The following is a 25715-nucleotide window of genomic DNA, read 5'->3' as shown; positions in this document are numbered from 1 at the left end:
AGATGTGTCCTGGTGGCTACACGACCACAATCTGTTTGTCAACCCCATCTGCGTGTGCGGACAACTATCAAGGGTCGGCACCAACTTGGGCTGCTGGGATAATGGTTGTCATTTGGACTTTCTTTACGACACCCGGACCAATGTCTTGTACATTGAGGAACCGTGCGACTGCTTCCTAAGGGACAACAGTGTTCACGTGGCCTACTACCCCGAAGTATCCAAGGAGGACCTGGTCTGTGCCAAGTGTACCCGCTTTCTGGCGCAACCGCTGTACCGCATAAAACTCGGTTGGTAAAGAAATAAAGAATAGCACCCCCATACAACTGTGTTTGATTTTAGTTAAGATATGAGGTACTCTGGTGACACGATAGCGTCTGTTCTAGACCTGTATTTGCCCCTGATCAATGGAGACTCTTCTCCGCCCTCTGTCTTTTACACTGGGTCACAGTCTGGAACTCATTTATTTTTGGAACACAAAAAGAGTGTCAGTATAGTTCCTCTACTGGCGCATACCTTTATTACGTTTGGCGACAAGGTCTGGCACCCCGGAGCGCCGACGAATCCAATCATCGAAAAGGCCAAAGACTCTGAACTGGCGAGTCCCTTGATCAGTATCAAGGAACTGTGCTCTCTCTGCGCCCGCAAATTTATGGCCGAGCGGTTCCGACAAGACGAGTCGTTTCACATCATTTGCAACAATTGCCAGATCCAATTTGGACTCTTTGGTGATACAATGTTTGTAATGATGTTCATCGGCCTGCTGATATCAAACATTTATACACCCTCCATGGCCAAGACGCTAATGATGGTGTACTTGTGCTTCGTATTGGTGCTGGTCAACACCAGCTCCGTGAACCTAGACACCGTAGACGTGTTTCACTGCGAACACATTACTCACGGCGTGGGGACGAAAATATTACTATAAGGTAGAGCAAAATGAATAATTCGTTTGACTTTCGAGACAAGACCACACAGCGCAAAATGATTGTGGTGGTGATCGTCGTGGTGCTGGCCGTGTTTGCCATAGTGCTGTATACTCAGCGCAACAGTGGCAACTTTATGGGCAAAATGGCCCGGGCTATTGCCTCCAACAAGTCGGGAAAAGCGCCGACCGACAGCACGTAGGCGGGCCGAGCGCGCACACTCTGTAATTTTTTTGCGGGCAGTTAGATAAGTACAATGTTACACTGGGGTTACTGGCTGGGTATTGCTCTTGTTGCCGTGGTCTTTATCGTCTTTGCAGCAAGGCGTTGGATGGCCTGCGCCGAGACCGAATTGGAGCTCTTTCAGGTGATGAGCAACGACTCTGTCCTCGTCTCGCCCTCATCGACCGGCGCAAATATAGTAAAGGACAAACTCACATTGACCAAGGGTCAAAAGTTTGAGATTACCGGCGACTTTGAAAAGTCTACACTGCATATAATACCCCACACGGCAAAGGGGATGGCCGATACCGCCAAGGTCCAGACGGTCAAGTTTGGCTGCTGGGGGGGCCTGTCCAAGATTGTAAAACTAGAGCTATAGGTGGAGGAGGCGACAAAGTTGAAGATTACCGCCTCCAACAAGGATGCACACGAAACCCTGGCGCTAATCATTGCCGACCCGCGGCTCGTTCTCTATCATCACGCCACACCGGCAGGCAGCCACGCGCTAAAGCTGGCCACCGCCTAAGCGTACATGCACAAGGATAAATTTTTTTAAATAAAAGAAAAACAAATTTCATTCATCATTTATTCATTGAAAGCACGCTCTACGGCCGCGGCAATGGACTCGGATCCGGCCGTGGAATTCTGATAGTTGGGCGCACGGTACTCGAAAAAGTTGTCCTTGCCCACGCCGAGGGCCGTGAGAAGGGACAAGTTCAGGCCGGATCCAATTCCGCCGCCGCCGCCGCCACGGTCGCCATTCAATTGCACCCGCACGGTCCCAATAGTTTTCCCAAGGTGGTCGTACAGCACTGGAAACTGAACCCCCGCGTACATGCAATTGCCCTCCAGGTCGGCCAACGGTCTCGTAACCTCGCGAATAAAGGCGAGCTCGGCTTCGCGCGCCTCCCCAATCATCAGCTCAACCAGCTCCTGCAGGGGCCCATTCTCTGTATAGTTGAAGTACCTGCGCATGAGGTAGGCGGCATAGACTCCGTGCAAGTTTTCATTCCTAATGATAAATTCGTTGGCCTTTACCATTTCGGGCAGCGAGTTGATCACTCGGAACCAATTGATTATGTTGAACGCGGTGCTGAACCAGACCTGCTCGATGAGAAGCATGGCCGCGACCAAGACGGGTAGTGGTAGTCGGGGGTTGGTCCAGCGCGCCACCCAGGCCAGCTTTTGGTCCAAGTTGGCGATTGATCCAATGTTGCGCAACAAATGGTCACGTTCTTGCGGCGATACAAAGGCCTCCAGCATGTCTCCGTAGGTTTGGCCGTGCACAATCTCGCTCTCTTCCTGGGCCGGATAAAACGCCCGCACCTCGGGGATCCGTATCTTGGACTTGACAGACTCTATCACCTCGTCCACCACCCCGTCCCCGAATGCGAAAATTTCCCTGAGTGTGTCCTGACTACAACTCACAGAGATCTCCATCTTATACAAGATGTGTGCCCATACCCGCGCCCCCGGCCCGAATGCTTGTACAGTATTTAATTCATTTCAATAAATGTGCGAGAGGGTGACTGCTCCTTTTTACTTCTGCTCAAACATAAATGTTAAGTAAAAAGAGTTCGCGCGCGAGGACACTGCTCTTTATATACCGTTTCCCCCTCCATCCATACAAATTTGGAAAAAGTGGAGGGGATACTCGAAAATTCTCACTCTGCATCGAGCCGTGCCCAAAATAAGATGGGTAATTCTAGTGGCACCGAGGCGGGCGCCGCCGGTGGTGGTACCGGTGGGACGATTTCGGGCCCATTGATCTACAACACCACCGTGGCGGGACTAGACAATCACTACATATCTCTGTGGGTGGGCGGGCTCGATGACCTGCAATCGGTGGTCAAGAGTCTGGGCAACATTCGCGGCACCCAGTCGATATTCTCATTTTTGGTCCACTTGGACACCGTGCCCACGACGGCCGAACTGGACACACTTCGGTCCCTGTGCGCCGCACAAAAGACGACCCTGTACAGTATACCCAACTCTACGACTGGGTTCGTCATCTCGCCGGCGGTCAAGGAGGTGTCTACCAACGCCGTTCGATTTATGCTCCGCGCAAATCTAAATTCAGAGGACAATGTGGAACACTGTATCTTCCTGACCCGGGCGGATACGGTGTCGGGAAAGGAAACCCTGTCCCTGTCCGCCCCGCGTCTCTTGACGGCCATTGTGCACGCGGAGACAAACACCGTTAGCCTAATCTATGCGCCGAGTTAGCCTAATCTATGCGCCGAGCTTGCGAAAACTTTTTTACCTATTGCTGCAGTTAGCTGACTCGACTTTTAAGAAAAAAATGTCCGAGAGAATGTGTTCCTGGTAGTTCTTTGTCGAGCTAGACCAATCTATGCGCCGAGCTAGACCAATCTATGCGTTCAATGTGCGCCGAGCTAGACCGCTCAGCCGAGCTAGACCAATCTATGCGTTCAATGTGCGCGGGCGCGGCCGAGTGACACCGAGCTAGACCACTCAGCCGAGCTCGACCATCTATGCGCCGAGCTAGACCAATCTATGCGCTCAATGTGCGAGCCCGATACATGCACCGAGCTAGACCAATCTATGCGCTCAGCCGAGCTAGACCAATCTATGCGCCGAGCTAGACCGATACATGCACCGAGCCCCAGCCCCGGCCCCCCGCTCAAATAATTGTACAATAAATATTACCAAATTAATATATGTGCGAGAGGGGTTGCTGCCCTTTTTACTTCTGCTCAAACATAAATGTTAAGTAAAAATGAGCTCGCGCGCGAGGACACCGCTCTTTATATACCATTTCCCCCACCACCCATACAAATTCGGACAAAGTGGAGGGGATGGCCGAAATTGCTCAGTCGACTTCGAACCGTGCCACGCGGCGGGTCAGATGATCCACTGGACCGGCTTGTGGACCGGGAGGTCGGCCATACTTGGACAAGGTCTCGCGCCAAGTATGGGTTAACGTACGACTGGTCCGTAGGTATGAGGCGGGCCATACTTGGCCGGACCTGACTCGCACTCTGGCGGGTGGGGGAGAGTACAAATTAGCTCGGTGGTGCCACCAAGTGGCGCTAAAGCTGTGGCACTAGCCGTACTCTCTCCCGCCCCGTAGCTAGGGCGGCCTGCGTCAAGTGTGGCCGCATTTTGATTCAACCGAATAGATTATTACAAAGTTGGGGCGGCCTGTGGGCCAAGTTGGCTCGAGCGCCTGTGGGCCAAGTTGGCTCGGTGTTGGCGCTAGCCGTACTCCCCCCTCCCCACTCCCGAGCAAGCATAAAACTCGCCGTTCCCCTCTCGGTCGCATCGTTCAGTTTCAAGAGTTGGGGGACGACGAAGATGTGTCCTGGTGGCTACACGACCACAATCTGTTTGTCAACCCCATCTGCGTGTGCGGACAACTATCAAGGGTCGGCACCAACTTGGGCTGCTGGGATAATGGTTGTCATTTGGACTTTCTTTACGACACCCGGACCAATGTCTTGTACATTGAGGAACCGTGCGACTGCTTCCTAAGGGACAACAGTGTTCACGTGGCCTACTACCCCGAAGTATCCAAGGAGGACCTGGTCTGTGCCAAGTGTACCCGCTTTCTGGCGCAACCGCTGTACCGCATAAAACTCGGTTGGTAAAGAAATAAAGAATAGCACCCCCATACAACTGTGTTTGATTTTAGTTAAGATATGAGGTACTCTGGTGACACGATAGCGTCTGTTCTAGACCTGTATTTGCCCCTGATCAATGGAGACTCTTCTCCGCCCTCTGTCTTTTACACTGGGTCACAGTCTGGAACTCATTTATTTTTGGAACACAAAAAGAGTGTCAGTATAGTTCCTCTACTGGCGCATACCTTTATTACGTTTGGCGACAAGGTCTGGCACCCCGGAGCGCCGACGAATCCAATCATCGAAAAGGCCAAAGACTCTGAACTGGCGAGTCCCTTGATCAGTATCAAGGAACTGTGCTCTCTCTGCGCCCGCAAATTTATGGCCGAGCGGTTCCGACAAGACGAGTCGTTTCACATCATTTGCAACAATTGCCAGATCCAATTTGGACTCTTTGGTGATACAATTTTTGTAATGATGTTCATCGGCCTGCTGATATCAAACATTTATACACCCTCCATGGCCAAGACGCTAATGATGGTGTACTTGTGCTTCGTATTGGTGCTGGTCAACACCAGCTCCGTGAACCTAGACACCGTAGACGTGTTTCACTGCGAACACATTACTCACGGCGTGGGGACGAAAATATTACTATAAGGTAGAGCAAAATGAATAATTCGTTTGACTTTCGAGACAAGACCACACAGCGCAAAATGATTGTGGTGGTGATCGTCGTGGTGCTGGCCGTGTTTGCCATAGTGCTGTATACTCAGCGCAACAGTGGCAACTTTATGGGCAAAATGGCCCGGGCTATTGCCTCCAACAAGTCGGGAAAAGCGCCGACCGACAGCACGTAGGCGGGCCGAGCGCGCACACTCTGTAATTTTTTTGCGGGCAGTTAGATAAGTACAATGTTACACTGGGGTTACTGGCTGGGTATTGCTCTTGTTGCCGTGGTCTTTATCGTCTTTGCAGCAAGGCGTTGGATGGCCTGCGCCGAGACCGAATTGGAGCTCTTTCAGGTGATGAGCAACGACTCTGTCCTCGTCTCGCCCTCATCGACCGGCGCAAATATAGTAAAGGACAAACTCACATTGACCAAGGGTCAAAAGTTTGAGATTACCGGCGACTTTGAAAAGTCTACACTGCATATAATACCCCACACGGCAAAGGGGATGGCCGATACCGCCAAGGTCCAGACGGTCAAGTTTGGCTGCTGGGGGGGCCTGTCCAAGATTGTAAAACTAGAGCTATTGGTGGAGGAGGCGACAAAGTTGAAGATTACCGCCTCCAACAAGGATGCACACGAAACCCTGGCGCTAATCATTGCCGACCCGCGGCTCGTTCTCTATCATCACGCCACACCGGCAGGCAGCCACGCGCTAAAGCTGGCCACCGCCTAAGCGTACATGCACAAGGATAATTTTTTTTAAATAAAAGAAAAACAAATTTCATTCATCATTTATTCATTGAAAGCACGCTCTACGGCCGCGGCAATGGACTCGGATCCGGCCGTGGAATTCTGATAGTTGGGCGCACGGTACTCGAAAAAGTTGTCCTTGCCCACGCCGAGGGCCGTGAGAAGGGACAAGTTCAGGCCGGATCCAATTCCGCCGCCGCCGCCGCCACGGTCGCCATTCAATTGCACCCGCACGGTCCCAATAGTTTTCCCAAGGTGGTCGTACAGCACTGGAAACTGAACCCCCGCGTACATGCAATTGCCCTCCAGGTCGGCCAACGGTCTCGTAACCTCGCGAATAAAGGCGAGCTCGGCTTCGCGCGCCTCCCCAATCATCAGCTCAACCAGCTCCTGCAGGGGCCCATTCTCTGTATAGTTGAAGTACCTGCGCATGAGGTAGGCGGCATAGTCTCCGTGCAAGTTTTCATTCCTAATGATAAATTCGTTGGCCTTTACCATTTCGGGCAGCGAGTTGATCACTCGGAACCAATTGATTATGTTGAACGCGGTGCTGAACCAGACCTGCTCGATGAGAAGCATGGCCGCGACCAAGACGGGTAGTGGTAGTCGGGGGTTGGTCCAGCGCGCCACCCAGGCCAGCTTTTGGTCCAAGTTGGCGATTGATCCAATGTTGCGCAACAAATGGTCACGTTCTTGCGGCGATACAAAGGCCTCCAGCATGTCTCCGTAGGTTTGGCCGTGCACAATCTCGCTCTCTTCCTGGGCCGGATAAAACGCCCGCACCTCGGGGATCCGTATCTTGGACTTGACAGACTCTATCACCTCGTCCACCACCCCGTCCCCGAATGCGAAAATTTCCCTGAGTGTGTCCTGACTACAACTCACAGAGATCTCCATCTTATACAAGATGTGTGCCCATACCCGCGCCCCCGGCCCGAATGCTTGTACAGTATTTAATTCATTTCAATAAATGTGCGAGAGGGTGACTGCTCCTTTTTACTTCTGCTCAAACATAAATGTTAAGTAAAAAGAGTTCGCACGCGAGGACACTGCTCTTTATATACCGTTTCCCCCTCCATCCATACAAATTTGGAAAAAGTGGAGGGGATACTCGAAAATTCTCACTCTGCATCGAGCCGTGCCCAAAATAAGATGGGTAATTCTAGTGGCACCGAGGCGGGCGCCGCCGGTGGTGGTACCGGTGGGACGATTTCGGGCCCATTGATCTACAACACCACCGTGGCGGGACTAGACAATCACTACATATCTCTGTGGGTGGGCGGGCTCGATGACCTGCAATCGGTGGTCAAGAGTCTGGGCAACATTCGCGGCACCCAGTCGATATTCTCATTTTTGGTCCACTTGGACACCGTGCCCACGACGGCCGAACTGGACACACTTCGGTCCCTGTGCGCCGCACAAAAGACGACCCTGTACAGTATACCCAACTCTACGACTGGGTTCGTCATCTCGCCGGCGGTCAAGGAGGTGTCTACCAACGCCGTTCGATTTATGCTCCGCGCAAATCTAAATTCAGAGGACAATGTGGAACACTGTGTCTTCCTGACCCGGGCGGATACGGTGTCGGGAAAGGAAACCCTGTCCCTGTCCGCCCCGCGCCTCTTGACGGCCATTGTGCACGCGGAGACAAACACTCTACTGTACACCGTCAAGTCGCCCGACGTTACCCGCATAGAAAATTTTCAGCTCTTTACCAACTTTCCCTCGTTCGAGACCATCTCGCTGTACCCGTTCACTACGTACAATTCTGCCGCAAATGTGAGCCCCGACTACGACTACTGCATGGCCTACACCATACCCGACGGTGACCTGGCCTCTTTCATAAAGCTAACCAATAGTGCAGCAAAAGCGCTCAACGCTGCCGGCACATCGCTGATAGTGTCCATCAAAGAAGTAGAACCACAAGACCGACTTGCGATGACCTCGAGCCGTGCCTCGCGGGATCAAATGATTTAGCGAGCCAGCATGTAGCGAGCTAGACCTGCGCCCAACTAGCCCAATCTATGCGCCGAGTTAGCCTAATCTATGCGCCGAGTTAGCCTAATCTATGCGCCGAGTTAGCCTAATTGTGACGCACCCCTTCGATACAGCACGTCACATTAAAATCGTTTGTAGAATCGTTTGCGAAAATCGTTTGTGAAAATCGTTTGTGAAGCTGATCGAAGAGCAAGCAGGGATTCTTCTTTCTTGTAGGGCAGGGCAGGTGCTTGTAATGAGAAGGCTTTTTTCTTCTATTATTAGGAGGCTTCTTTGCTTCTTGGAGGCTGCGAGCGGAATGATCGAGGCGGCCCGGACCGCCTATATTTAAATGCGCTCACCGCCGCGCGGGCGGTGGGAGGCGGGGCAAGAAATGCGTCGACCAATCAGAGCGCTTTGCACCATAAGCGCCCTCATTGGTACTATCTACTATCTATTATCGCGCCTAACAAGCCTCATAGTTTCTTTATTAATAAACAACTTATACTAGGTATATTTACAAACTATTACCTAACATTATACCTAACTAAAAACAATAACTATAACTTTATTAGATCTCTACCTACCTATAGACATAACCAAATAAACTTTATTAAACTTAAACAAACAAATAATGATAAACAATTAAATCAATCATCTAATCTAAACAGTCTTGAACATCTCTCCCGCCGCAGCTCTTGTAGCTGGAATCTTGCGTGTTCAAGTGTTGACTGGCAGGATGACCAATTTCTTCGTAGGCCGCCGGAGTACCCCTCTATTGGTGCGCACGTCGACTGTTCGCACCTCGCCGTCTGGACCGGGGTAGGTAGACACGACGACTCCGCGTGGCCAGCAGTTCCTTGGTAGAGTCCCGTCTGCGATGAGCACGAGGTCGTCCTTCTTGATGGCCCCGTTGGTGGCTCGTTGATCTTCTCTTCGTCGAGTATGACTGATAAGTTGTGCAGTCGACTCGTAGTAGGTATAGCGACGCTTTTCTGTAGCGCAGCTATTTCTTCAGCGAAGTTTTCTTGTTGTTGCGAGCGTAGCCACAGTTGACGCGCGCAGTGCATGTGCCGAGCGCTGAGAAGTAGGTACTTCCGCACAGCTGTCTTCACGGCGGGCGTAGCGGCCCGCGTAGCTGTTCTCGGCGTAGTACTCGTCCACGCAGGGTCGGCCTCTTCATTCTTCTTAGTGCGCTTATGCAGCACTGTTTGTTTCTTCGCACGTAGTAGCTCGATGAATTGTAGTACCCGTGCCGTCGCTCGAATAACTCGCATAAAGTTACTGAAGCGAGTTATGTCTGGCAGGGCCTCAGACAAGCGTGTGGCGGCGACAGTGACGAGTGTTCGCTCTTCCCCCGTATCTTCTTCGACGATCTTCTCTTCTCGCGGCCAGTGCTCCTCCGGTAGGTATAGGAAGGCGGGGCCGCGGTACCACCGGTGACTTGAGTTGAAGTCCGGGGGCGTGTCGCGTGTCGCGTCGTCGGCTGTGTTCTCTTTTGTAGGTACCCAGCGCCACTCCTTTGTTTTCGTAGTGTCGCTTATCTCGGCTACGCGGTGTGCTACGAACGGCTTGTAGGTACGTGGGCCATTTCGTAGCCACGTGAGTACTGTTCTTGAGTCCGACCAGTACACTCGACGACTCGGCTTCAAGTCGTGTTCTTCGATGGCGGCTTGTGCGAGGCGGCATCCCAGCACGGCCGCTTGCAGTTCGAGTCGCGGGATGGAGACCACCTTGTTGAGCTGTGCGACTCTTGCCTTTCCGCTGACGAGTGACAGGTGTGTGTTTCCCTCTTGATCGACGACCCTCCAGTAGACGACAGCAGCATATGCAGACGAACTTGCGTCGACGAAGACGTGGAGCTCGCGGGTGGCCGCGCCGCTGTATGAGGCGTAGCAGCGCGGCACGGCGAGGCGCGGCAGCTGTTGCGCGTGCTCGATCCAGCTCCTCCATGCTCGAGCTTCGTTGTCTTCGAGTTGCGCGTCCCAGTCGATGCCGGAGCGCCAGACGTCCTGCAGGATGCGCTTCGCTTGCACGGTGACCGGCGTGGCGAGTCCGAGCGGGTCGTAGATCGACATGACTGTCCGCAGCGCTTCTCTCTTCGTAGGTGTGCGCTCGCCGCTCAGTATTGCCTCGGGGATGCGATGTTTGTTCAGGTTGAAGGAGAGTGTGTCGTCCTCCGGGTGCCACACCATGCCCAGCAGCTTCCCCGGGTCCAGTTGCAGCAGTCTAGGGTCTTCAGCTTCAGATGACGATAGCTGAGCGAGCACGATGCGGCTGTTCGACGTCCACTTCTGCAGGTCGTAGTTCGCGAAGTGATGTATCTTGTTGACTTCAGTGGAGATGCGCACCGCCTCTTCTTCTGTTTCGTAGCTCGCCAGGTAGTCGTCCACGTAGTGATTTCTCACCACGGCCTCGGCTGCCTCCGGGTAGATGTCCTTGTAGCGCTCGGCGTTGCTATTTTTCACGTAAATAGCCGTACACGGTGATGAAGTCGCACCGAATATAACGCTCTTCATGCGATACTCGGTAGGCGGGCCGGCGCGTCGATCTCCCCTCCATAGGAAGCGCTGCATGTCGCGATCTTCTTCTCGGATGTGAACGCGCATGAACATATCTTTTATGTCCGCGCTCACCGCCACTGCATGTTGCCGGAACCGCATGAGGACCCCCGGGAGTGACTGCAGGAGGTCTGGGCCGGGCAGCAGCATGTCGTTGAGACTTGTCCCTCTCGTTCGAGCGGCGGCGTCGTGGACGATCCTCAGTTTCTCCGGCTTCTGAGGGTTGATGACAGCGAAGTGAGGCAGGTACCAGATCTTCTCGTTCTTCTCACGCGGCGCCTCCTCAGCGTAGCCGCTGTCGAGCAGCACCTGCATCTGTGCGTTGTACCGCGTCTTCATAGTTTCGTTCTTGTCCAGCTTCCTCTCGAGCAACTCGAGTCGCTTCATTGTACTCGAGTAGTTGTCGGGTGGCCGAGGGTCGTCTTCCTTCCACAGGAGGCATGTTTCGTAGCCTCCCGCCGGTAGTGCGCGCGTGTTTTCTTCTAGCTGCTTAAGCGCGCGTCGCTCGGCCTCTGTGTATGATTTCTTCTTGTCGACGCACAGCGACTCGAGTGCGAAGTGGTCCCGCATCATTTTTTCCATTGTCTCTTCTTGATGCGGCTGCACCGTGAGGTGGTGCACGCGCTGCACTGCCGGCTGTCGGTACTGCACGCCGTGTAGCACCCACCCGAGCGTCGTGAGTGACGCCACAGGTTGTCCGCGCGCGCCCGACTTGAAAGCGTGCGTGAGCAGCAACTCCCAGTTATCTTGCCCGAGCAGGATGGTGGCGGCGCCTCGCTCGTAGAGGATGTCTTCTTTGATGTCCTGCAGGTGTGGGCAGCTCTCAATGATCCCCGCAGGCACCGTCTGAGGCGAGACACCGATGTCCGGCACTGTGCGCGCGCAGATGTCGACTTCGCTCGTGTTACGCCCGCAGATCTTCAAGTTGACTCGGCGCGACTCGCTGGCGTCGATCTTCATGCCCGACACCCCTTCTATGTAAAAGGGTGACGGCGGTCCCGTTGCTCCGATCTGCTGCGCGACTGCTGACTCGATGAGTGTGCACGTCGACCCGTCGTCTAGTAGCGCGTAGGTGTCGAGCGACCCCTTTGGCCCGGTGACTCGTACTTGTAGTATCTTCAGGAGCCCCGTTGCACTTCTTTCTTCTCGCGCTGTTGTTACCGCTTCAGATTCTTGGACGACTTGCGTACTGGCGGTCGATGCGTAGGTACCGCCATGCAGCAGCGGATGGTGCATGTAGGTACACCCGTCCTTGTCGCACTGCTTCGGCTTGCAGGAGTGTCGGTACTTGCGGATCTTCATGCAGCGGAAACATAGTTTGTATTTCTTCGCTATGTCCCACCTCGCAGGTACTTCGGCTCGCTTCAGTGTCGGACAGGCGGCGGCTTCATGCTTCTCGCCGCAGATGGGGCACGCAGGCTTCGCAGCTGTAGTTGTGTCGACGTGGTATGTGCGCGCAGTCTTCTTTGGCGCGGGCTCCCGCCGGTCACTCGCTGCGATGTCCATGGGCGCGAAGCGGCTGCACCGTGCCGCGGCCCGCTTGGCGAACTGCGTCAGCTTCACTAGGTCGGGGATGTCTTCAGGCTGCTCGGTGATGTAGGTGTAGCACTCGTTGCGCAGTGTGGCCGGCAGCTTTTCCACGACGTTGTTGACGATCTCCGCATTGTGTAGGTACTGCTCCTTCTTCAATGCCACCACTGTGGCCGTCGCGTTGGTCATCGTCGCGGCGAAGTCGCAGATGGCCTTCGGAGTGTCGACGATCTTCGGTAGTCTGCGCAGCTTCTCCATCTCGTGAATGATGAGTGCGTCCGGCCTCCCGAATTGCGCAGACAGCAGCTCCATCACTTCTCTCGTAGAGGGCGTCCCGATGAACAGGCAGTGGACGGCCTCCTTCGCTGCTCCTTTGATGGCTCTGCGCAGTCGAGACAGGTTCTCTTGCTCCGTGAGGGACTGCGCAGATTCTTCATAGGCCGCCTTGAATGGCAGCCAATCACTCGATGCCCCGCTGAACGTTGGTAGCTCGTTGACATGGCGCGGCGCGGCGACATGTTGAGGCGGCGACGGCAGCGCACGTGCAGCGAGGGCGATGGCTTCGGCTAGCTCCTTGTAGTCGAAGGCGCTCGGTCGTGGGTCGTAGCGATGCTGCACCGGACGCGGCGGCTCGTACACGTGCGGCTCTGACGTGTACGGGTTCGGTGGCAGCTGTACTCTCGGCTCGTCGGCACCCATGGGACACGGCTCACGACGTGCAGACGGCGGCGCGGCGTTCTCCAGTGCGGCTCCCGGTGGACTGGCTTCGATGCGCGGCTCTGGCATCGATGTCCGGCGTGGGAGGCCCGCTGTCGCTCCGGCGTCTTCTTCTCTCGGCACGGCGTGATGTGGTTGCATGGTCAGCGCGAGAGTACTTTGTTGTACCCACTCGGACATGCGGACACCCCTTATGGTGGAGGTGTCGTCTTCTTCTTCTTCATCGTCCGTTTCTTCTTCCAGCATGGCCACCCGTACGGCGGCTAACTCCATTTGTTTCTTCAGAAGCTCTTCCTTGGCCTTCAGCAACTCCCGGCGGCGACCCTTTGAAGACGCATTTGAACATGCGCGACGTGGCGTGTGCGGCTTGACGGGCTTCGGCGTCGCAGGGGTAGGCGCGGGGGGCGCGGGGGCAGGGACACGGGCTGTAGCGGAGGCGGGCGCCGTGACTTCTGAGGCGGCCGCAGTGCTTGATGCTTCGTTCGATGTGTCCGTGGATGCTCCCGTCGACGTGTAGGTATCCCCGCTGCTCGTGGTTGCCGTCGTCGCGGTGGCCTCAGTACCGGTGCTGTCCGTGGCACCGGCTACCGAGGCTGACTTGGAGGCGCTTCTTGTGTTCACCATGCTTGATCTTCAATCCGGCGCTCGAATGGACCAGAAAATGTGACGCACCCCTTCGATACAGCACGTCACATTAAAATCGTTTGTAGAATCGTTTGCGAAAATCGTTTGTGAAAATCGTTTGTGAAGCTGATCGAAGAGCAAGCAGGGATTCTTCTTTCTTGTAGGGCAGGGCAGGTGCTTGTAATGAGAAGGCTTTTTTCTTCTATTATTAGGAGGCTTCTTTGCTTCTTGGAGGCTGCGAGCGGAATGATCGAGGCGGCCCGGACCGCCTATATTTAAATGCGCTCACCGCCGCGCGGGCGGTGGGAGGCGGGGCAAGAAATGCGTCGACCAATCAGAGCGCTTTGCACCATAAGCGCCCTCATTGGTACTATCTACTATCTATTATCGCGCCTAACAAGCCTCATAGTTTCTTTATTAATAAACAACTTATACTAGGTATATTTACAAACTATTACCTAACATTATACCTAACTAAAAACAATAACTATAACTTTATTAGATCTCTACCTACCTATAGACATAACCAAATAAACTTTATTAAACTTAAACAAACAAATAATGATAAACAATTAAATCAATCATCTAATCTAAACAGTCTTGAACACTAATCTATGCGCCGAGTTAGCCTAATCTATGCGCCGAGCTTGCGAAAACTTTTTTACCTATTGCTGCAGTTAGCTGACTCGACTTTTAAGAAAAAAATGTCCGAGAGAATGTGTTCCTGGTAGTTCTTTGTCGAGCTAGACCAATCTATGCGCCGAGCTAGACCAATCTATGCGTTCAATGTGCGCCGAGCTAGACCGCTCAGCCGAGCTAGACCAATCTATGCGTTCAATGTGCGCGGGCGCGGCCGAGTGACACCGAGCTAGACCACTCAGCCGAGCTCGACCATCTATGCGCCGAGCTAGACCAATCTATGCGCTCAATGTGCGAGCCCGATACATGCACCGAGCTAGACCAATCTATGCGCTCAGCCGAGCTAGACCAATCTATGCGCCGAGCTAGACCGATACATGCACCGAGCCCCAGCCCCGGCCCCCCGCTCAAATAATTGTACAATAAATATTACCAAATTAATATATGTGCGAGAGGGGTTGCTGCCCTTTTTACTTCTGCTCAAACATAAATGTTAAGTAAAAATGAGCTCGCGCGCGAGGACACCGCTCTTTATATACCATTTCCCCCACCACCCATACAAATTCGGACAAAGTGGAGGGGATGGCCGAAATTGCTCAGTCGACTTCGAACCGTGCCACGCGGCGGGTCAGATGATCCACTGGACCGGCTTGTGGACCGGGAGGTCGGCCATACTTGGACAAGGTCTCGCGCCAAGTATGGGTTAACGTACGACTGGTCCGTAGGTATGAGGCGGGCCATACTTGGCCGGACCTGACTCGCACTCTGGCGGGTGGGGGAGAGTACAAATTAGCTCGGTGGTGCCACCAAGTGGCGCTAAAGCTGTGGCACTAGCCGTACTCTCTCCCGCCCCGTAGCTAGGGCGGCCTGCGTCAAGTGTGGCCGCATTTTGATTCAACCGAATAGATTATTACAAAGTTGGGGCGGCCTGTGGGCCAAGTTGGCTCGAGCGCCTGTGGGCCAAGTTGGCTCGGTGTTGGCGCTAGCCGTACTCCCCCCTCCCCACTCCCGAGCAAGCATAAAACTCGCCGTTCCCCTCTCGGTCGCATCGTTCAGTTTCAAGAGTTGGGGGACGACGAAGATGTGTCCTGGTGGCTACACGACCACAATCTGTTTGTCAACCCCATCTGCGTGTGCGGACAACTATCAAGGGTCGGCACCAACTTGGGCTGCTGGGATAATGGTTGTCATTTGGACTTTCTTTACGACACCCGGACCAATGTCTTGTACATTGAGGAACCGTGCGACTGCTTCCTAAGGGACAACAGTGTTCACGTGGCCTACTACCCCGAAGTATCCAAGGAGGACCTGGTCTGTGCCAAGTGTACCCGCTTTCTGGCGCAACCGCTGTACCGCATAAAACTCGGTTGGTAAAGAAATAAAGAATAGCACCCCCATACAACTGTGTTTGATTTTAGTTAAGATATGAGGTACTCTGGTGACACGATAGCGTCTGTTCTAGACCTGTATTTGCCCCTGATCAATGGAGACTCTTCTCCGCCCTCTGTCTTTTACACTGGGTCACAGTCTGGAACTCATTTATTTTTGGAACACAAAAAGAGTGTCAGTATAGTTCCTCTACTGGCGCATACCTTTATTACGTTTGGCGACAAGGTCTGGCACCCCGGAGCGCCGACGAATCCAATCATCGAAAAGGCCAAAGACTCTGAACTGGCGAGTCCCTTGATCAGTATCAAGGAACTGTGCTCTCTCTGCGCCCGCAAATTTATGGCCGAGCGGTTCCGACAAGACGAGTCGTTTCACATCATTTGCAACAATTGCCAGATCCAATTTGGACTCTTTGGTGATACAATTTTTGTAATGATGTTCATCGGCCTGCTGATATCAAACATTTATACACCCTCCATGGCCAAGACGCTAATGATGGTGTACTTGTGCTTCGTATTGGTGCTGGTCAACACCAGCTCCGTGAACCTAGACACCGTAGACGTGTTTCACTGCGAACACATTACTCACGGCGTGGGGACGAAAATATTACTATAAGGTAGAGCAAAATGAATAATTCGTTTGACTTTCGAGACAAGACCACACAGCGCAAAATGATTGTGGTGGTGATCGTCGTGGTGCTGGCCGTGTTTGCCATAGTGCTGTATACTCAGCGCAACAGTGGCAACTTTATGGGCAAAATGGCCCGGGCTATTGCCTCCAACAAGTCGGGAAAAGCGCCGACCGACAGCACGTAGGCGGGCCGAGCGCGCACACTCTGTAATTTTTTTGCGGGCAGTTAGATAAGTACAATGTTACACTGGGGTTACTGGCTGGGTATTGCTCTTGTTGCCGTGGTCTTTATCGTCTTTGCAGCAAGGCGTTGGATGGCCTGCGCCGAGACCGAATTGGAGCTCTTTCAGGTGATGAGCAACGACTCTGTCCTCGTCTCGCCCTCATCGACCGGCGCAAATATAGTAAAGGACAAACTCACATTGACCAAGGGTCAAAAGTTTGAGATTACCGGCGACTTTGAAAAGTCTACACTGCATATAATACCCCACACGGCAAAGGGGATGGCCGATACCGCCAAGGTCCAGACGGTCAAGTTTGGCTGCTGGGGGGGCCTGTCCAAGATTGTAAAACTAGAGCTATAGGTGGAGGAGGCGACAAAGTTGAAGATTACCGCCTCCAACAAGGATGCACACGAAACCCTGGCGCTAATCATTGCCGACCCGCGGCTCGTTCTCTATCATCACGCCACACCGGCAGGCAGCCACGCGCTAAAGCTGGCCACCGCCTAAGCGTACATGCACAAGGATAATTTTTTTTAAATAAAAGAAAAACAAATTTCATTCATCATTTATTCATTGAAAGCACGCTCTACGGCCGCGGCAATGGACTCGGATCCGGCCGTGGAATTCTGATAGTTGGGCGCACGGTACTCGAAAAAGTTGTCCTTGCCCACGCCGAGGGCCGTGAGAAGGGACAAGTTCAGGCCGGATCCAATTCCGCCGCCGCCGCCGCCACGGTCGCCATTCAATTGCACCCGCACGGTCCCAATAGTTTTCCCAAGGTGGTCGTACAGCACTGGAAACTGAACCCCCGCGTACATGCAATTGCCCTCCAGGTCGGCCAACGGTCTCGTAACCTCGCGAATAAAGGCGAGCTCGGCTTCGCGCGCCTCCCCAATCATCAGCTCAACCAGCTCCTGCAGGGGCCCATTCTCTGTATAGTTGAAGTACCTGCGCATGAGGTAGGCGGCATAGTCTCCGTGCAAGTTTTCATTCCTAATGATAAATTCGTTGGCCTTTACCATTTCGGGCAGCGAGTTGATCACTCGGAACCAATTGATTATGTTGAACGCGGTGCTGAACCAGACCTGCTCGATGAGAAGCATGGCCGCGACCAAGACGGGTAGTGGTAGTCGGGGGTTGGTCCAGCGCGCCACCCAGGCCAGCTTTTGGTCCAAGTTGGCGATTGATCCAATGTTGCGCAACAAATGGTCACGTTCTTGCGGCGATACAAAGGCCTCCAGCATGTCTCCGTAGGTTTGGCCGTGCACAATCTCGCTCTCTTCCTGGGCCGGATAAAACGCCCGCACCTCGGGGATCCGTATCTTGGACTTGACAGACTCTATCACCTCGTCCACCACCCCGTCCCCGAATGCGAAAATTTACCTGAGTGTGTCCTGACTACAACTCACAGAGATCTCCATCTTATACAAGATGTGTGCCCATACCCGCGCCCCCGGCCCGAATGCTTGTACAGTATTTAATTCATTTCAATAAATGTGCGAGAGGGTGACTGCTCCTTTTTACTTCTGCTCAAACATAAATGTTAAGTAAAAAGAGTTCGCGCGCGAGGACACTGCTCTTTATATACCGTTTCCCCCTCCATCCATACAAATTTGGAAAAAGTGGAGGGGATACTCGAAAATTCTCACTCTGCATCGAGCCGTGCCCAAAATAAGATGGGTAATTCTAGTGGCACCGAGGCGGGCGCCGCCGGTGGTGGTACCGGTGGGACGATTTCGGGCCCATTGATCTACAACACCACCGTGGCGGGACTAGACAATCACTACATATCTCTGTGGGTGGGCGGGCTCGATGACCTGCAATCGGTGGTCAAGAGTCTGGGCAACATTCGCGGCACCCAGTCGATATTCTCATTTTTGGTCCACTTGGACACCGTGCCCACGACGGCCGAACTGGACACACTTCGGTCCCTGTGCGCCGCACAAAAGACGACCCTGTACAGTATACCCAACTCTACGACTGGGTTCGTCATCTCGCCGGCGGTCAAGGAGGTGTCTACCAACGCCGTTCGATTTATGCTCCGCGCAAATCTAAATTCAGAGGACAATGTGGAACACTGTGTCTTCCTGACCCGGGCGGATACGGTGTCGGGAAAGGAAACCCTGTCCCTGTCCGCCCCGCGCCTCTTGACGGCCATTGTGCACGCGGAGACAAACACTCTACTGTACACCGTCAAGTCGCCCGACGTTACCCGCATAGAAAATTTTCAGCTCTTTACCAACTTTCCCTCGTTCGAGACCATCTCGCTGTACCCGTTCACTACGTACAATTCTGCCGCAAATGTGAGCCCCGACTACGACTACTGCATGGCCTACACCATACCCGACGGTGACCTGGCCTCTTTCATAAAGCTAACCAATAGTGCAGCAAAAGCGCTCAACGCTGCCGGCACATCGCTGATAGTGTCCATCAAAGAAGTAGAACCACAAGACCGACTTGCGATGACCTCGAGCCGTGCCTCGCGGGATCAAATGATTTAGCGAGCCAGCATGTAGCGAGCTAGACCTGCGCCCAACTAGCCCAATCTATGCGCCGAGTTAGCCTAATCTATGCGCCGAGTTAGCCTAATCTATGCGCCGAGTTAGCCTAATCTATGCGCCGAGTTAGCCTAATCTATGCGCCGAGCTTGCGAAAACTTTTTTACCTATTGCTGCAGTTAGCTGACTCGACTTTTAAGAAAAAAATGTCCGAGAGAATGTGTTCCTGGTAGTTCTTTGTCGAGCTAGACCAATCTATGCGCCGAGCTAGACCAATCTATGCGTTCAATGTGCGCCGAGCTAGACCGCTCAGCCGAGCTAGACCAATCTATGCGTTCAATGTGCGCGGGCGCGGCCGAGTGACACCGAGCTAGACCACTCAGCCGAGCTCGACCATCTATGCGCCGAGCTAGACCAATCTATGCGCTCAATGTGCGAGCCCGATACATGCACCGAGCTAGACCAATCTATGCGCTCAGCCGAGCTAGACCAATCTATGCGCCGAGCTAGACCGATACATGCACCGAGCCCCAGCCCCGGCCCCCCGCTCAAATAATTGTACAATAAATATTACCAAATTAATATATGTGCGAGAGGGGTTGCTGCCCTTTTTACTTCTGCTCAAACATAAATGTTAAGTAAAAATGAGCTCGCGCGCGAGGACACCGCTCTTTATATACCATTTCCCCCACCACCCATACAAATTCGGACAAAGTGGAGGGGATGGCCGAAATTGCTCAGTCGACTTCGAACCGTGCCACGCGGCGGGTCAGATGATCCACTGGACCGGCTTGTGGACCGGGAGGTCGGCCATACTTGGACAAGGTCTCGCGCCAAGTATGGGTTAACGTACGACTGGTCCGTAGGTATGAGGCGGGCCATACTTGGCCGGACCTGACTCGCACTCTGGCGGGTGGGGGAGAGTACAAATTAGCTCGGTGGTGCCACCAAGTGGCGCTAAAGCTGTGGCACTAGCCGTACTCTCTCCCGCCCCGTAGCTAGGGCGGCCTGCGTCAAGTGTGGCCGCATTTTGATTCAACCGAATAGATTATTACAAAGTTGGGGCGGCCTGTGGGCCAAGTTGGCTCGAGCGCCTGTGGGCCAAGTTGGCTCGGTGTTGGCGCTAGCCGTACTCCCCCCTCCCCACTCCCGAGCAAGCATAAAACTCGCCGTTCCCCTCTCGGTCGCATCGTTCAGTTTCAAGAGTTGGGGGACGACGAAGATGTGTCCTGGTGGCTACACGACCACAATCTGTTTGTCAACCCCATCTGCGTGTGCGGACAACTATCAAGGGTCGGCACCAACTTGGGCTGCTGGGATAATGGTTGTCATTTGGACTTTCTTTACGACACCCGGACCAATGTCTTGTACATTGAGGAACCGTGCGACTGCTTCCTAAGGGACAACAGTGTTCACGTGGCCTACTACCCCGAAGTATCCAAGGAGGACCTGGTCTGTGCCAAGTGTACCCGCTTTCTGGCGCAACCGCTGTACCGCATAAAACTCGGTTGGTAAAGAAATAAAGAATAGCACCCCCATACAACTGTGTTTGATTTTAGTTAAGATATGAGGTACTCTGGTGACACGATAGCGTCTGTTCTAGACCTGTATTTGCCCCTGATCAATGGAGACTCTTCTCCGCCCTCTGTCTTTTACACTGGGTCACAGTCTGGAACTCATTTATTTTTGGAACACAAAAAGAGTGTCAGTATAGTTCCTCTACTGGCGCATACCTTTATTACGTTTGGCGACAAGGTCTGGCACCCCGGAGCGCCGACGAATCCAATCATCGAAAAGGCCAAAGACTCTGAACTGGCGAGTCCCTTGATCAGTATCAAGGAACTGTGCTCTCTCTGCGCCCGCAAATTTATGGCCGAGCGGTTCCGACAAGACGAGTCGTTTCACATCATTTGCAACAATTGCCAGATCCAATTTGGACTCTTTGGTGATACAATTTTTGTAATGATGTTCATCGGCCTGCTGATATCAAACATTTATACACCCTCCATGGCCAAGACGCTAATGATGGTGTACTTGTGCTTCGTATTGGTGCTGGTCAACACCAGCTCCGTGAACCTAGACACCGTAGACGTGTTTCACTGCGAACACATTACTCACGGCGTGGGGACGAAAATATTACTATAAGGTAGAACAAAATGAATAATTCGTTTGACTTTCGAGACAAGACCACACAGCGCAAAATGATTGTGGTGGTGATCGTCGTGGTGCTGGCCGTGTTTGCCATAGTGCTGTATACTCAGCGCAACAGTGGCAACTTTATGGGCAAAATGGCCCGGGCTATTGCCTCCAACAAGTCGGGAAAAGCGCCGACCGACAGCACGTAGGCGGGCCGAGCGCGCACACTCTGTAATTTTTTTGCGGGCAGTTAGATAAGTACAATGTTACACTGGGGTTACTGGCTGGGTATTGCTCTTGTTGCCGTGGTCTTTATCGTCTTTGCAGCAAGGCGTTGGATGGCCTGCGCCGAGACCGAATTGGAGCTCTTTCAGGTGATGAGCAACGACTCTGTCCTCGTCTCGCCCTCATCGACCGGCGCAAATATAGTAAAGGACAAACTCACATTGACCAAGGGTCAAAAGTTTGAGATTACCGGCGACTTTGAAAAGTCTACACTGCATATAATACCCCACACGGCAAAGGGGATGGCCGATACCGCCAAGGTCCAGACGGTCAAGTTTGGCTGCTGGGGGGGCCTGTCCAAGATTGTAAAACTAGAGCTATTGGTGGAGGAGGCGACAAAGTTGAAGATTACCGCCTCCAACAAGGATGCACACGAAACCCTGGCGCTAATCATTGCCGACCCGCGGCTCGTTCTCTATCATCACGCCACACCGGCAGGCAGCCACGCGCTAAAGCTGGCCACCGCCTAAGCGTACATGCACAAGGATAAATTTTTTTAAATAAAAGAAAAACAAATTTCATTCATCATTTATTCATTGAAAGCACGCTCTACGGCCGCGGCAATGGACTCGGATCCGGCCGTGGAATTCTGATAGTTGGGCGCACGGTTCTCGAAAAAGTTGTCCTTGCCCACGCCGAGGGCCGTGAGAAGGGACAAGTTCAGGCCGGATCCAATTCCGCCGCCGCCGCCGCCACGGTCGCCATTCAATTGCACCCGCACGGTCCCAATAGTTTTCCCAAGGTGGTCGTACAGCACTGGAAACTGAACCCCCGCGTACATGCAATTGCCCTCCAGGTCGGCCAACGGTCTCGTAACCTCGCGAATAAAGGCGAGCTCGGCTTCGCGCGCCTCCCCAATCATCAGCTCAACCAGCTCCTGCAGGGGCCCATTCTCTGTATAGTTGAAGTACCTGCGCATGAGGTAGGCGGCATAGTCTCCGTGCAAGTTTTCATTCCTAATGATAAATTCGTTGGCCTTTACCATTTCGGGCAGCGAGTTGATCACTCGGAACCAATTGATTATATGGAGTTATTTGATATAACTGAAACTATGTCGTACTATATCAAGAGTCCATTTATTTTAACACTAATTACGCGAGTGAAATCAACACGTCCGATCGGGCTGGTGGTGTCGCGGGAAGAGAGCGAGCCCTTGGGTATCCCGCTGTGCCTAGGGTGGCCACAGGGCGACACAAAGTGTGCCAGATGAAATGTATTAAAAACTACCAAGGTTACATAATCTACCAAGGGTGGCTTTCGCCACATCACCCCCCTACGGAGAAAAGAAAGTTATACAAAAATAAGAGAAAAGTGTGAAATATCAAAAAGAAAACACAGACTGAAAAGGTTATCAAATTAGGTACAAAAGTATAAATAGCGCACAAACTGTTAAACAATGGCAAGTGTATAATACTTAGGTAAACAAAAGAAATTTTTCATAGCAAATAAAAAAGGTTATTTAAAGAGCTACAAAAATTTAAAAACTAAGTTAAGTATAAAATAAAACATAATGAGAAATGAAATACTTGCAAGATTTATTTTTTATTGATTTCGTAATTAAACCATCTGTTTTGGCTGTAGTTTATTTGTAGTTTTTTTGGTTAAGAAGACGCACAGAGACTGTTTACCTTTTGTGCCGAATGTGTGAGAATGAATACCTACAGTATATTATAATTGTAACTATTGTCTGCGCTTACTTATCTATCATATGTACATAACCTTAAATTGTAACATTGTCAGTAGTACCTAAATGTTTGTAAGTACTTTCCGAGTAAAAAAATTGTTGTTTGTAAGTACTTTCCGAGTAAAAAAACCTGGCTACCCATAGTACAGGGTATCCTAGTTTGGGAGCCAGGACACAATGTGTGTATACTTTCTAACAATAAAGATATTTTTCATTTTTCATTTTTTCACAAAAAAAGTTACAACTTTCAAGTAAAAGTTACACCTTAAAGATTAACAGAGTTGCCACATAGGTACTTTGGTTAATTAGATCTATAAGAAGACGAGATAAATCTTAAAATTATCATGCATTTATCGTCTTTATTAGTATAAACAAATTGCATAAACACAATAAAATGAACATGTTTAATGAAACATATGAAATTCGTATTGTGATACAAAATGATAAATAGAAAATGTTACAGTTAATTATAAATAGGTTTAAAATGTCTCTACCAGCTTTAGTATTAATAACTTGACGAAGACTTGAAAAGGGGCTGGTGAAGATGCGAGTGCATAAATGGTTAATCAGTATGTCTAGCCGGAGGCGCCTGATTGCTGGTGAAAATGGCAGCAGAATCAGGTGGCGCCAAAATATAAAAAAAAAAATATATAAGCGGTTGGAAAATACTGTCCATTCCTATCTCAAGTTTCATCAATAGAGCCAAGAGTCTTGAGTGCCAGCCAGAGGATGCCGCGTAGTCCACAGTGAGTCGGGACTGAAAACGGCAAGGGAACCCCAGTGAGTCGGGGTAATGTGCTGCTGCAGTAGCGATGTCCACGGTAAGTCGGGAGACTGCAGTACAGCATGGTGGCTCGGTGCTGCGTCGACCAGGAGAGGATAGCCCTACTTGCTGACCGGTCGAAGTGCAGTGTGCTGAGCCAAGTTGCTGGCGTCGGTCGAAGGGGTGACCAGGTATGCGCGTTCGCTGCATGCTGGTGGTCATGATTCCCTTTGAAACCAGCGCTGGCTGGTTGACTCCAGGTGGCTAATGAGATATGAGAGGCAGAAGGGAAGTCAAAAGAGATGGCATAGAGGCTGCTTTGGGATGTTTGAACGGCTATACTGAGGGTATTTACAATGTCGCCAGAATGGCGGTTTGATTTGGCAAGGAGCTGCCCTTCCAAGCTTTTACATTGACATCAAATTTTATATCATCAATGTTGATGAGCTTCTTGAAGTTGTCAAGAAGGCTGTTGAAAGCATTTGCATACTCCATGTTAAAAACAGACAAGGAGGAGTAACTAGGAAAAAGTAACTTAAAGTCCGCTAAAACACTCGCACTGCACTGTTCTATTGTTTCAATGGGTCGCGTCGGAGCGGCGGGTCGGCTTGGGTCGGCGCAGGTAGTCGGTCAGTTGGCCTGGTCACCAGATGTTGCGCAAGGGCTTCGACGGCGTCAGCGGCGGCGGCGGCGTGGGTACGCCACGCGAAATGACGCGATGGACTGTGGGTGGTCTCAGAATGATGCGACCACGAATTTAATGAATTAGCAGTAGCACAGCACGGTCAGGAAACGACGAGGGAGCGATGATATGGACAATCACTGGTAGCACTGCAGATGTGACGCTATATAGCGGGGCGCGTACGCAGGGTTCGGCACTTCACTTTTAAGATTGGCGGTAATTAATGTTATGAATTAATCGCGTTTAAATCACGTCGGGGTCACCAATATGGAGTTATTTGATATAACTGAAACTATGTCGTACTATATCAAGAGTCCATTTATTTTAACACTAATTACGCGAGTGAAATTAACACGTCCGATCGGGCTGGTGATGTCGCGGGAAGAGCGAGCCCTTGGGTATCCCGCTGTGCCTAGGGTGGCCACAGGGCGACACAAAGTGTGCCAGATGAAATGTATTAAAAACTACCAAGGTTACATAATCTACCAAGGGTGGCTTTCGCCACAATTATGTTGAACGCGGTGCTGAACCAGACCTGCTCGATGAGAAGCATGGCCGCGACCAAGACGGGTAGTGGTAGTCGGGGGTTGGTCCAGCGCGCCACCCAGGCCAGCTTTTGGTCCAAGTTGGCGATTGATCCAATGTTGCGCAACAAATGGTCACGTTCTTGCGGCGATACAAAGGCCTCCAGCATGTCTCCGTAGGTTTGGCCGTGCACAATCTCGCTCTCTTCCTGGGCCGGATAAAACGCCCGCACCTCGGGGATCCGTATCTTGGACTTGACAGACTCTATCACCTCGTCCACCACCCCGTCCCCGAATGCGAAAATTTCCCTGAGTGTGTCCTGACTACAACTCACAGAGATCTCCATCTTATACAAGATGTGTGCCCATACCCGCGCCCCCGGCCCGAATGCTTGTACAGTATTTAATTCATTTCAATAAATGTGCGAGAGGGTGACTGCTCCTTTTTACTTCTGCTCAAACATAAATGTTAAGTAAAAAGAGTTCGCGCGTGAGGACACTGCTCTTTATATACCGTTTCCCCCTCCATCCATACAAATTTGGAAAAAGTGGAGGGGATACTCGAAAATTCTCACTCTGCATCGAGCCGTGCCCAAAATAAGATGGGTAATTCTAGTGGCACCGAGGCGGGCGCCGCCGGTGGTGGTACCGGTGGGACGATTTCGGGCCCATTGATCTACAACACCACCGTGGCGGGACTAGA

General features: G+C 52.1%; 5 protein-coding genes across 5 annotated transcripts; all 5 read right to left on the bottom strand.

Annotated features, from left to right (window-relative positions):
* Window positions 1–1730: 1730 nt before the first annotated feature.
* On the bottom strand, window positions 1731–2585 carry LOC125491376 (ribonucleoside-diphosphate reductase small chain-like). Its single transcript, XM_048633188.1, has one exon. The coding sequence runs from the start codon at window positions 2583–2585 to the stop codon at window positions 1731–1733; it is 855 nt and encodes a 284-aa protein (XP_048489145.1).
* Window positions 2586–6191: 3606 nt separating this feature from the next.
* Window positions 6192–7046, bottom strand: LOC125491375 (ribonucleoside-diphosphate reductase small chain-like). Its single transcript, XM_048633186.1, has one exon. The coding sequence runs from the start codon at window positions 7044–7046 to the stop codon at window positions 6192–6194; it is 855 nt and encodes a 284-aa protein (XP_048489143.1).
* A 1730-nt stretch (window positions 7047–8776) lies between these two features.
* On the bottom strand, window positions 8777–13558 carry LOC105396723. The gene has a single exon (XM_038119502.2). It carries the CDS (start codon window positions 13556–13558, stop codon window positions 8777–8779), a length of 4782 nt encoding a protein of 1593 aa, XP_037975430.2.
* Window positions 13559–17006: 3448 nt separating this feature from the next.
* On the bottom strand, window positions 17007–17684 carry LOC125491374 (ribonucleoside-diphosphate reductase small chain-like). The gene has a single exon (XM_048633184.1). It carries the CDS (start codon window positions 17682–17684, stop codon window positions 17007–17009), a length of 678 nt encoding a protein of 225 aa, XP_048489141.1.
* Window positions 17685–21888: 4204 nt separating this feature from the next.
* LOC105380993 (ribonucleoside-diphosphate reductase small chain-like) lies at window positions 21889–25359 on the bottom strand. Its single transcript, XM_048633183.1, has 2 exons — window positions 24975–25359; window positions 21889–22364 (listed from the first exon to the last, which is right to left on the bottom strand). The coding sequence occupies exons 1-2, from the start codon at window positions 25357–25359 to the stop codon at window positions 21889–21891; spliced, it is 861 nt and encodes a 286-aa protein (XP_048489140.1).
* Window positions 25360–25715: the final 356 nt, after the last annotated feature.

This window comes from Plutella xylostella, chromosome 5, assembly GCF_932276165.1.
Source record: "Plutella xylostella chromosome 5, ilPluXylo3.1, whole genome shotgun sequence".
In the NCBI taxonomy this organism is placed as follows: domain Eukaryota; kingdom Metazoa; phylum Arthropoda; class Insecta; order Lepidoptera; family Plutellidae; genus Plutella; species Plutella xylostella.
Note: the sequence above shows the minus strand (reverse complement) of the source record. Positions and strands in the feature narration are given on the sequence as shown.

Bases quoted from the DNA above. Each gene is read 5' to 3' on its own strand.
- LOC125491376 (XM_048633188.1), bottom strand. From the start codon at position 2,585: ATGGAGATCTCTGTGAGTTGTAGTCAGGACACACTCAGGGAAATTTTC.
- LOC125491375 (XM_048633186.1), bottom strand. From the start codon at position 7,046: ATGGAGATCTCTGTGAGTTGTAGTCAGGACACACTCAGGGAAATTTTC.
- LOC105396723 (XM_038119502.2), bottom strand. From the start codon at position 13,558: ATGGTGAACACAAGAAGCGCCTCCAAGTCAGCCTCGGTAGCCGGTGCC.
- LOC125491374 (XM_048633184.1), bottom strand. From the start codon at position 17,684: ATGCTGGAGGCCTTTGTATCGCCGCAAGAACGTGACCATTTGTTGCGC.
- LOC105380993 (XM_048633183.1), bottom strand. From the start codon at position 25,359: ATGGAGATCTCTGTGAGTTGTAGTCAGGACACACTCAGGGAAATTTTC. The intron at 22,365-24,974 runs GTAGATTATGTA...ATTGGTTCCGAG, and splicing joins TGTGGCGAAAGCCACCCTTG to TGATCAACTCGCTGCCCGAA.